Source organism: Chiloscyllium punctatum, chromosome 24, assembly GCF_047496795.1.
Source record: "Chiloscyllium punctatum isolate Juve2018m chromosome 24, sChiPun1.3, whole genome shotgun sequence".
Classification (NCBI taxonomy): Eukaryota; Metazoa; Chordata; class Chondrichthyes; order Orectolobiformes; family Hemiscylliidae; genus Chiloscyllium; species Chiloscyllium punctatum.
This window is the reverse complement of record NC_092762.1, coordinates 57,510,004-57,522,286: the sequence shown is the minus strand read 5'-3', so window position 1 is coordinate 57,522,286 and position 12,283 is coordinate 57,510,004. Positions and strand designations below refer to the sequence as shown.

The following is a 12,283-nucleotide window of genomic DNA, read 5'->3' as shown; positions in this document are numbered from 1 at the left end:
CCAGGTTTGATTCCACCCTCGGGCAACTTTCTGTGTGGAGTTTGCATAATCTCACCATGTCAGTGGGTTTCCTCCAGTTTGGCTGGTTTCCTCCCACGGTCTAAAGATGTGCAGCTTATCTGGATTGACCATGCTAAATTGCTCATTGTTTCCAGGTATGTGCAGGCTAGGTGGATTAGCCATGGGAAATGCAGGGTTACCAGGATAGGTTGGGGGGTGGGTTTAGGTGGAATGCATTTCAGAGGGTCAGTATGGACTTGATGGGCCAAATGGCCTGCTTACATCTTGTAGGGATTCAACAAAAATTAACATAAGGTGAATTGTAATTCACACTGTTAAGCACAAGAATAACTGAGATAACATCTTTGTGTGAAAACATGTAGGGCAGCACAGGAGTGAAACGTGATGGAACAGAGCATTGAGGAGATGGAATGGGACAGACTGAGATAACGTAGGTACTGGAGTTGGCCTGGGTTAGACAGGAATGAAGTAAGTCAAAGATAAGGTTGGGATGGGGCTGGAACAGAAAGTTGGAGGGAGCATATTATTGAACAGGGTGGGAATCAGACAAGGTGGGAAAAGCGGTTTTAAAGTTTTGAAGTTTTGAAGTTTGTTTTACTGAGAAGAAATCTGTTTGAAAATCTCAATAATGAAAGTTACTCAATGAAAATGGGAAATATAGGATCAGAATTTAGGTCCAATCTTAACATTTACTGCACAGCTTCCTCCAAACCAAAGCATGGTCTTAAAATGATTTCGGTTAAGGGTCTGACCGTCAGTCAGCGTCTGAATCCGGACAGTCTGATCCCTGGTCGGTGATGACCCATTTTCTTGCACTGTTTTCAGTAAAAGATTAGTTTATTTTGTGTTAATTTCCTCACAGGTTCCAGTCCAGGAACACAGCTGAATGCTTTCCATTGGCCTGTCGAGTTCTATGGTAAACTTGTACAGTTTTCAAATCATACTTTATTGCCAGAAAGTTCATTGTTCACTAATTATTGGGTAAACCTGGATGGTGGGATTCAACAGAATATTGGACCTTGGCAACATTGAACCTGATCTTGCCACACAAATGGCTACTGGTCAGTAGGCCTTTGGATAGTTGTTCGAGTCTTCCCACCAGGACTGTTCCTGAGGAGTGGCTGTAATAGGAAGTCATAGAGATCTGCAGCACAGAAAAGGTCCTTTGACCCAAAGAGTCAATGCTAGTCAAAAATATGCACTTTCCTGTTCCAGTCCCATTTTCCAGCACCTTGCCCATTGCCTACTGTACCTTGGTGTATAAGTGGGCAATGGGCCAGTACTGACAGGTGCACACCTAAATATTTCTTTGGAAGTGGCTACGCTGGGCACAGCCTCAGGCTTAGATGGATGAAGAAATGGGACACCACAGGAAAAACACTAAAGGGTTAACATCGTCAACCAACTCCCACTATAAATACAAGGACTGATTTTTTTTAAAAAAGGGCTTGCATTTATGTAGTCCTTTTCACAATCTGGAATGAATTGAAGCAACTTATAGCAATGAGGTGCATTTCTCTTTGACATCTAATCATTGTTATATTGTTAGAGACATGACAGTCAATTGGCCAGCAGCAATATTCCACAACCAGCAGTGTGATAGTAACCAAATCACATCATTTTTTGTGATGTTGATTATAATATCAGTTTTTGGCTGGATCTCCAGGGTGAACTTCATTCTCGAATCTGACCTATGCTACACCTGATCTGAAAATGTTCAATGCTGACACTGAAAGCCTGAAGTGTTGTACTGCTGATTCTGATCAGCTTCATTACAGACAGTACAAATGGTCACTCACTCCTTGTTTCTTTCAGCAACAGACAAGGTGGCTCTGCTGATGGGGAACATGAATTACTTACATCATAAGCAGTTGAAGGCTCCAATGGTGGATGTGCATGAGCTTACAAACCTCCTTCGTCAGCTCGACTTCAAGGTTGTGTCCCTCCTCGACCTCACCAGACTCGAGATGCACAGAGCTGTCAATGAATTCTTGTTACTTCTTGACAAGGGAGTTTATGGTACCGACAAATTAATGCTTCCAAATCCGATTCTACTAAGTTCCCTCTTCATGAAAGTTTAACTGCAAATTCTTTCCCTTGAAGCCAGACACAGTTCCATGGACCCTGAAGCATTCCAGTTAGCTAAAAGGTGGCTCAGTAGTTAGCACTGCTGCCTCACAGCACTGGAGGCCTAGGTTAAATTCTAGCCTAGGGCAACTGTCTGTACGGAGTTTGCATATTCTCCCAGTATCTGTGTGGGCTTCCTCTCAGTTCAAAGATGGGCAGGTAGTTGGAAAGGCCATACTAAAATTGCCCCATAGTGTCCAGGTTTGTGTCGGCTAGGTGGGTTAACCTTGGTAAATGCGGGGCTACAGGGATAGGTGAGGGGGTGCATCTGGATGGAATACTGTACATAGGGACGTTGCAGACTTAATAGGCCAAATGGTCTCTGTGTACCCTGTGAGAATGCTATGATTCTAGCTCTTCATTCCTGGAGTGTTGCCCGAGTATTTTATCATGCAGGCAAACTGATTCCTGTTCTCAACCTGTGCTCACACCTTTACTTTTAAAAAGAATTGTTGGATAGTGATCCTATGCTTCTTAACTGAGTGCTGTAGTACTGTATATTGTTTTGAATATTCTGAAGTTTAATTCTCAGAGCCAGTTGTGATAAACAGGCTGTCTCATTTGGTAGTGACTTTTATCATGAGCTCCTGAGTTCAGTTCCCCTATTTATTGCGTTTCCAGGGCAAATGATTAAGCTCCAGGGGTGGGGAAGGATGAACTGGCTCCCTTTCTTTATTCATCCGTCCCCTCATTGGTCTCAATGAAGTTAATTTAAAAGTGGGTTATGGATTTCTCTCTCCCCCAGACCCAAATTAATTTATGTTTTAAAATGAGCCAGTTTAACCAGGATTTCTTGTGTTAATATATTAGTTAATGAATGGGAGAAGAAATAGTAATGCAATACACATAGATTAAAAATGAGAGGTGAGTCCAAAAAAGATATAAGTCTTTTAAAAAGATGCACATCAGTCTTTGAGTTTGTGTAGATTAGACGATGGGGTGTTGTGGCTTTGAAAGTCAGTTGCATAGTTTTGCCCTATTTCCTTTAGACTACAGTTTCACTTGCTCCCTGGCTTCTAGCAAAGAGAGATTTTATTTATTTTTACCTACAGCGCATGGACGACAAGGAGTTTTCTCTGCTACAATCCTCAGTACACACCTTAGTCTACAAGCACACACAGATTGAGTTGAAACTGGCTGTGAAGTTCTTGTGAATTCTTTAAAGGGGAGAACGCAAAGATACCTCATTCCTAGACTGTATCCTTTTCTCCCATCTGAGAAAACTCACAGGAGATTTCAGTTCAGTTTGCAAGGCATTTCTCCCTTTGAAGTCTTTCTCATTGCAACTTCCCTCACGTCTGTCAGACATTACTCAGAATGTATATTCTCAGCCATTTTTGCCTGTACATCCTCTTTATAAAAACACGTTATAATGAAAAGTTAATTATGTCTGAGGGTGATCCTGGTGTTATGGTCCTGAAACCCTCTTTCCCTCTGGTTGCTGTGAGTCCTGAGGTGACTAAACAGTCCAATGTCTTATTCAGACACCCTGACATGGGTGAGGGTGGAAGGCTGTTGAGTCACCTCAGGGTTTTGAAACCCTCCCACTGCTGTTGATGCTAGCCTTTCACCTGGCCTGTTGGGAATATTCAAATACGCAACATTTTATTGATACTTATGCATGTTGGGTGGTCTTGGGCGAGGGATTGCCGTGGGTCAGTGGGGAGGTTACTTTGTCTCAATGGGGGACTTTGAGAAAATCTTTCCTTTGGTCTCCTTGTAACTGCTTGCTGTGACAGAGTTTGCAATAGAAAACTTGTTTTTGGAGTTTTGTGTCAGGCATATGGACTGTGCAGCCTGTCCAATGCAGCTTATAGACAGTAACCAGGACCTTAATGCTGAGAATGTTGTCCTGATATTGGTATGCCTATCCCTGTCATTGAGTATGAAGAGGTGTTGCTGGTGCTATTACTGCAGGTATTTGGTGTATACTTTCAACCCGAGCTGGAAGGCTGATAACACTGCTACCTTGTAGCTTGCTGCTGGGTTTGAGATCCTAGTCAGAAACACTCTCTTCCTCAGACAACGGTGCTGACACACTAGCAGGGAGTCTGTCTTGGTGCAGGATAGTGAAGGTGGCTGTGACACAAGATGTCTGTGCTATTGGGAGAAAGTAAGGACTGCAGATGCTGGAGATCAGAGTCAAAAAATGTGGTGCTGGAAAAGCACAACTGATCAGGCAACATCCGAGGAGCAGGAGAGTCGACGTTTCGAGCATAAGCTCTGCCTGACCAACTGTGCTTTGCCAGCACCATACTTTTTGAGTCTGTGCTATTGGCAAAGGAATAGGATAGACAATAGGTGCAGGAGTAGGCCATTCTGCCCTTCGAGACAGCGCCACCATTCATTATGATCATGGCGGATCATCCTCAATCAGTATCCTGTCCCTGCTTTATCCCTATAACCCTTAATTCCACTATCCTTAAGAGCTCTATCCAACTCTTTCTTGAAATGTGATGGAGGGACTTGGTATGACTTCGAGGGTGGTGTGAGAGGAGTTGGTGTTTCATATGAGTCTGTGCAGGAGGGATTCAATTGGGTGGGACACAGGTTATGTATCATTTAAGGAGTTTTGGGCAGTCTTTTGTTGGGGGTGTTTTGGGCATGGCAGAAGAGGTCTATTTTGATGGAGAGCATAGTTCAGTGTTTCACGTGAGATCTGTTGTGTGATTGATGGGGGATTAATTGGGTGTGACACAGTATGCCCTGTTGCTGGGGAAAGGTGAGGTGTTAGAGGGTGATAAAAGGTGTCCTTGTTGTGGGGAAATTGGCTGTGAACCCAGGGGACTGTCTATCCTTATGGAGAGAAGCTGACCTTGTGGCTTTCTCCTCAGGTTTGCTTTACTATGCTGGCCATGGATATGAAAACTATGGGAACAGCTTCATGGTTCCAATTGATGCTCCAGGTTCCTTCACATCCGAACACTGCTTGTGTGTCCAGAACATTCTACAGCTGATGCAGGAGAAGCAAACTGGCCTAAACGTCTTCCTCCTTGACATGTGTCGCAAAAGGTGCAGGAAAGAAGAATTTGTTTCTTAGAATCCCTCTGCTAAACTTCTCTATGTTCAGCAGCAGTGGGGAATGGTGTAGCTACTCAGGGCAAATACATGCTGGGATAGATACAGAGGAGACAATGTCCCATGAAACACTTCCAGGGCTGATGTGGTACAGATTTGATCAGTGCTTCGCAAACCTTTCCCCTGTGTATCACCATGTTATTGCCTCAGACTTCCTGAGGCCCTGAAGTGAACATGTTTGGGGGGTTTTATGAGAATGCCTGAGCAGGTGGTTTGAGAAAGGTGGGGAGGGGGGAACCTGAACACCCACCATTTCACAGGCCTTTTTTCACAGCCACATTTGGGCTTCAAAGAGCTTAAAAACACAATCATTTTCAGTAGGCTGCGGTTCTCTTACAGCTCATCCTGTGGCCTCCCGGGTACAGTTGTTGTGATGCCCATGAGGAATTGGCTGGGGAATATGCCTGAAGTGCAAAGACGTTTTATTTCCCTATCACAAGTATCACCTTGATCAACATAAACCTCAAAGAAAGATAAACCAACTTCAGGCATACTGCTACAGGAAATAAAATCAGAAAATACTAGAAATACTCGCCCAATAAGACAACACCCTCAGCAAAAGCAAGTTAATGTTTCAGGCTGACGACCTTTCATTGGAACTGGAAGATGTGACAAAGGAGCAGATTTTTAATCAGATAGAGTTAAGAGAAAGATATTTGGGATGTTGACCTGTGAGGAAGACAGAGGGAGGACAGCAATGATTGAAAAGAACAAAGACAGATGACCATGAGAGGTCAGAAGACAGGAATGATTAAAATAGAAAACGGATGATGGTGCAATACAAATTGGGGCTGATAATAGAGGTCTGTGAATAAGAACTTTTTTAAATAACTTTTCCTTTTCAGGAACATGCATGATGAAATCATTCCGCAAATGGAAGCCTTGAGAGTCACTGCAAATATTGTCTATGGTTATGCCACGTAAGCAGTAATTCTTTGCCATCTTTAATTTTAGCCAATCTAATTTTATAATTGTGTACAGTTTTGCTTCTTAGACATATAACAGTATCAGGCTCTGCTTGTCAAAGGGCCTTTCACAAACTCAAGACATTCCTAACTGTTTTATGGGTAATACTTTTTGAAGTCTGGTTACTGATCGTGTGCTTAGCAAGATTCAAACCTCAATAATCTGTTCGACTGATGTCCTGTTTGTAGCTTTATTTCAGGCACCAATGCAGCTGGTGGTCCTATCTCCAGCACCAGTGCTGCTGGTGGTCCTACCCAAGTTCCAGTACTGCTGGTGGACCTATCACAGGCACCAGTGAAGGTGGTGGTCGTATACCAGTCACCAGTGAAGGTGGTAGGGCTAAGTCAGTCATCAATGAACGTGGTGGTCCTACCTCCTATATGAGTATATGCGGTGGTCCTATCTTGCACAGCAGTGCGGATAGTAACCCTAACCCAGGCGCCAGATCAGGTGGTAGTCCAATTTTGCGTGCATGAGGTGGACCTATCACCAACACCAGTGCTGATGATGGCGCTATCCCAGATGACATGGAAGCTGGTCGTCCTGTTTCAGTCACTAGTGCATATGGTCATCTATCTCAGACACCAGTTGGAGGTGGTGTTTCTATCTGAGATACCAGTGCAAGTGGTGTTTCTATCTCAGACACCAGGACAGGTGGTGATTCTATCTCAGACACCAGAAACATGGTGTTTCTATCTCAGACACCAGGACAAGTGGACTTTCTATCTGAGACACCAGTACAGGTGGTGTTTCTATCTCAGACACCATGGCAGGTGGTGTTTCTATCTCAGACACCAGGGCAGGTGGTGTTTCTATCTCAGACACCAGGGCAGGTGGTGTTTCTGTCTCAGACACCAGGGCAAGTGGTGTTTCTATCTCTGACACCAGGACAGGTGGTGATTCTATCTCAGACACCAGGGCACATGGTGTTTCTATCTCAGACACCAGGACAAGTGGACTTTCTATCTGAGACACCAGGACAGGTGGTGTTTCTATCTCAGACACCATGGCAGGTGGTGTTTCTATCTCAGACACCAGGGCAGGTGGTGTTTCTGTCTCAGACACCAGGGCAAGTGGTGTTTCTATCTCTGACACCAGGACAGGTGGTGTTTCTATCTCAGACACCAGGGCAAGTGGTGTTTCTGTCTCAGACACCAGGACAGGTGGTGTTTCTATCTCTGACACCAGGACAGGTGGTGTTTCTGTCTCAGACACCAGGGCAGGTGGTGTTTCTATCTCTGACACCAGGACAGGTGGTGTTTCTATCTCAGACACCAGGGCAGGTGGTGTTTCTACCTCAGACACGAGGACAGGTGGTGTTTCTATCTCAGACACCAGGACAGGTGGCGTTTCTATCACAGACACCAGGACAGGTGGCGTTTCTATCACAGACACCAGGACAGGTGGTGTTTCTATCACAGACACCAGGACAGGTGGTGTTTCTGTCTCAGACACCAGGGCAGGTGGTGTTTCTATCTCTGACACCAGGACAGGTGGTGTTTCTATCTCAGACACCAGGGCAGGTGGTGTTTCTACCTCAGACACGAGGACAGGTGGTGTTTCTATCTCAGACACCAGGGCAGGTGGTGTTTCTACCTCAGACACCAGGACAGGTGGCGTTTCTATCACAGACACCAGGACAGGTGGTGTTTCTATCTCTGACACCAGGGCAGGTGGTGTTTCTGTCTCAGACACCAGGACTGGTGGTGTTTCTGTCTCAGACACCAGTGCAGGTGGTGTTTCTATCTCTGACACCAGGACAGGTGGTGTTTCTGTCTCAGACACCAGGGCAGGTGGTGTTTCTACCTCAGACACCAGGGCAGGTGGTGTTTCTACCTCAGACACCAGGACTGGTGGTGTTTCTGTCTCAGACACCAGGACAGGTGGTGTTTCTGTCTCAGACACCAGTGCAGGTGGTGTTTCTATCTCTGACACCAGGACAGGTGGTGTTTCTACCTCAGACACCAGGACAGGTGGTGTTTCTATCTCAGACACCAGGACAGGTGGCGTTTCTATCACAGACACCAGGACAGGTGGTGTTTCTATCTCAGACATCAGGGGAAGTGATGTTTCTGTCTCAGACACCAGGACAGGTGGTGTTTCTATCTCAGACACCAGGGCAAGTGGTGTTTCTATCTCAGACACCAGGACAGGTGGCGTTTCTATCACAGACACCAGGACAGGTGGTGTTTCTATCTCAGACACCAGGGCAAGTGGTGTTTCTATCTCAGACACCAGGACAGGTGGCGTTTCTATCACAGACACCAGGACAGGTGGTGTTTCTATCTCAGACATCAGGGGAAGTGATGTTTCTGTCTCAGACACCAGGACAGGTGGTGTTTCTATCTCAGACACCAGGGCAAGTGGTGTTTCTATCTCAGACACCAGGACAGGTGGTGTTTCTATCTCAGACACCAGGGCAAGTGGTGTTTCTATCTCAGACACCAGGATGTGTGGTGTTTCTATCTCAGACACCAGGACGGGTGGTGTTTCTATCTCAGACACCAGGGCAAGTGGTGTTTCTCTCTCAGACACTAGGACAGGTAGTGTTTCTGTCTCAGACACTAGGACAGGTGGTGTTTCTATCTTGGACACCAGGGCAGGTGGTGTTTCTATCTCAGACACCAGGGCAGGTGGTGTTTCTATCTGAGACATCAGGGCAGGTGGTGTTTCTATCTGAGACACCAGGACAGGTGGCGTTTCTATCACAGACACCAGGACAGGAGGTGTTTCTATCTCAGACATCAGGGGAAGTGATGTTTCTGTCTCAGACACCAGGGCAAGTGGTGTTTCTGTCTCTGACACCAGGACAGGTGGTGTTTCTGTCTCAGACACCAGGACAGGTGGTGTTTCTAACTCAGACACCAGGGCAGGTGGTGTTTCTAACTCAGACACCAGGGCAGGTGGTGTTTCTGTCTCAGACACCAGGACAGGTGGTGTTTCTATCTCAGACACCAGGGCAGGTGGTGTTTCTATCTCAGACACCAGGACTGGTGGTGTTTCTATCTCAGACACCAGGACAGGTGGTGTTTCTATCTCAGACACCAGGACAGGTGGTGTTTCTATATCAGACACCAGGGCAGGTGGTGTTTCTATCTCAGACACCAGGGCTGGTGGTGTTTCTGTCTCAGACACCAGGACAGGTGGTGTTTCTAACTCAGACACCAGGACAGGTGGTGTTTCTATCTGAGACACCAGTACAGATGGTGTTTCTATGTCAGACACCAGGGCATGTGGTATTTCTATTTCAGACACCAGGGCAGGTGGTGTTTCTGTCTCAGACACCAGGACAGGTGGTGTTTCTATCTCAGACACCAGGGCAGGTGGTGTTTCTACCTCAGACACGAGGACAGGTGGCGTTTCTATCACAGACACCTGGACAGGTGGTGTTTCTATCTCAGACACCAGGACAGGTGGTGTTTCTATCACAGACACCAGGACAGGTGGCGTTTCTATCACAGACACCTGGACAGGTGGTGTTTCTATCACAGACTCCAGGACAGGTGGTGTTTCTGTCTCAGACACCAGGGCAGGTGGTGTTTCTATCTCTGACACCAGGACAGGTGGTGTTTCTATCTCAGACATCAGGGGAAGTGATGTTTCTGTCTCAGACACCAGGGCAAGTGGTGTTTCTATCTCAGACACCAGGACAGATGGTGAATCTATCACAGACACCAGGACAGGTGGCGTTTCTATCACAGACACCAGGACAGGAGGTGTTTCTATCTCAGACATCAGGGGAAGTGATGTTTCTGTCTCAGACACCAGGACAGGTGGTGTTTCTATCTCAGACACCAGGGCAAGTGGTGTTTCTATCTCAGACACCAGGATGTGTGGTGTTTCTATCTCAGACACCAGGATGTGTGGTGTTTCTAACTCAGACACCAGGACAGGTGGTGTTTCTAACTCAGACACCAGGGTGTCTATCTCAGACACCAGGGCAAGTGGTGTTTCTGTCTCAGACACCAGGACAGGTGGCGTTTCTATCACAGACACCAGGACAGGTGGTGTTTCTATCTCAGACATCAGGGGAAGTGATGTTTCTGTCTCAGACACCAGGACAGGTGGTGTTTCTAACTCAGACACCAGGACAGGTGGTGTTTCTATCTGAGACACCAGTACAGATGGTGAATCTATCACAGACACCAGGACAGGTGGCGTTTCTATCACAGACACCAGGACAGGTGGTGTTTCTATCTCAGACACCAGGGCAGGTGGTGTTTCTATCTCAGGCACCAGGACAGGTGGTGTTTCTATCTCTGACACCAGGGCAGGTGGTGTTTCTATCTCAGACACCAGGGCTGGTGGTGTTTCTGTCTCAGACACCAGGACAGGTGGTGTTTCTAACTCAGACACCAGGACAGGTGGTGTTTCTATCTGAGACACCAGTACAGATGGTGTTTCTATGTCAGACACCAGGGCATGTGGTATTTCTATTTCAGACACCAGGGCAGGTGGTGTTTCTGTCTCAGACACCAGGACAGGTGGTGTTTCTATCTCAGACACCAGGGCAGGTGGTGTTTCTATATCAGACACCAGGACTGGTGGTGTTTCTATCTCAGACACCAGGACAGGTGGTGTTTCTATCTCTGACACCAGGGCAGGTGGTGTTTCTATCTCAGACACCAGGGCTGGTGGTGTTTCTGTCTCAGACACCAGGACAGGTGGTGTTTCTATCTCAGACACCAGGACAGGTGGTGTTTCTATCTGAGACACCAGTACAGATGGTGTTTCTATGTCAGACACCAGGGCATGTGGTATTTCTAACTCAGACACCAGGACAGGTGGTGTTTCTAACTCAGACACCAGGACAGGTGGTGTTTCTATCTCAGACACCAGGACAGGTGGTGTTTCTATCACAGACACCAGGACAGGTGGTGTTTCTATCTCAGACACAAGGATGTGTGGTGTTTCTAACTCAGACACCAGGACAGGTGGTGTTTCTATCTCAGACACCAGGACAGGTGGTGTTTCTAACTCAGACACCAGGACAGGTGGTGTTTCTATCTCAGACACAAGGATGTGTGGTGTTTCTAACTCAGACACCAGGACAGGTGGTGTTTCTAACTCAGACACCAGGGTGTCTATCTCAGACACCAGTACGGGTGGTGTTTCTATGTCAGACACCAGGGCAAGTGGTGTTTCTATATCAGACTCCTGGGGCAGTGGTGTTTCTATCTCAGACACCAGGGCAAGTGGTATTTCTATCTCAGACACCAGGGTGTCTATCTCAGACACCAGGGCAAGTGGTGTTTCTGTCTCAGACACCAGGACAGGTGGTGTTTCTATCTCAGACACCAGGGCAGGTGGTGTTTCTATTTCAGACACCAGGACAGGTGGTGTTTCTGTCTCAGACACCAGGACAGGTGGTGTTTCTATCTCAGACACCAGGGCAGGTGGTGTTTCTATCTCAGACACCAGGACTGGTGGTGTTTCTATCTCAGACACCAGGACAGTTGGTGTTTCTATCTCTGACACCAGGGCAGGTGGTGTTTCTATCTCAGACACCAGGGCTGGTGGTGTTTCTGTCTCAGACACCAGGACAGGTGGTGTTTCTAACTCAGACACCAGGACAGGTGGTGTTTCTATCTGAGACACCAGTACAGATGGTGTTTCTATGTCAGACACCAGGGCATGTGGTATTTCTATTTCAGACACCAGGGCAGGTGGTGTTTCTATCTCAGACACCAGGACAGGTGGTGTTTCTATCTCAGACACCAGGGCTGGTGGTGTTTCTGTCTCAGACACCAGGACAGGTGGTGTTTCTAACTCAGACACCAGGACAGGTGGTGTTTCTATCTGAGACACCAGTACAGATGGTGTTTCTATGTCAGACACCAGGGCATGTGGTATTTCTAACTCAGACACCAGGGCAAGTGGTGTTTCTAACTCAGACACCAGTACGGGTGGTGTTTCTATGTCAGACACCAGGGCAAGTGGTGTTTCTATATCAGACTCCTGGGGCAGTGGTGTTTCTATCTCAGACACCAGGGCAAGTGGTATTTCTTTCTCAGACACCAGGATGAGTGGTATTTTCTATCTCAGACACCAGGACAGGTAGTGTTTCTGTCTCAGACACCAGGACAGGTGG

General features: G+C 46.7%; 2 protein-coding genes across 3 annotated transcripts in view; both read left to right on the top strand.

The window, feature by feature from the left end:
- The window catches only part of LOC140494568 (mucosa-associated lymphoid tissue lymphoma translocation protein 1-like), a 50,358-nt gene that overhangs the window by 22,715 nt on the left and 15,360 nt on the right, over positions 1–12,283 (top strand). For both annotated transcript variants that reach the window (XM_072593894.1, XM_072593893.1), the window contains exons 9-12: positions 884–937; positions 1,837–2,040; positions 4,983–5,160; positions 6,072–6,146. In XM_072593894.1, the coding sequence (XP_072449995.1) occupies positions 884–937; positions 1,837–2,040; positions 4,983–5,160; positions 6,072–6,146 (511 nt within the window). The remainder of the gene's footprint in view (positions 1–883; positions 938–1,836; positions 2,041–4,982; positions 5,161–6,071; positions 6,147–12,283) is intronic.
- Positions 6,876–12,218, top strand: LOC140494845 (uncharacterized). Its single transcript, XM_072594522.1, has 2 exons — positions 6,876–9,545; positions 9,576–12,218. Exons 1-2 carry the CDS (start codon positions 6,876–6,878, stop codon positions 12,216–12,218), a joined length of 5,313 nt encoding a protein of 1,770 aa, XP_072450623.1.

Coding starts and splice junctions, on each gene's coding strand:
- LOC140494845 (XM_072594522.1), top strand. CDS start 6,876: ATGGTGTTTCTATCTCAGACACCAGGACAAGTGGACTTTCTATCTGAG. Junction 9,546..9,575: donor TACCTCAGACACGAGGACAG/GTGGCGTTTCTA, acceptor ACACCTGGACAG/GTGGTGTTTCTATCTCAGAC.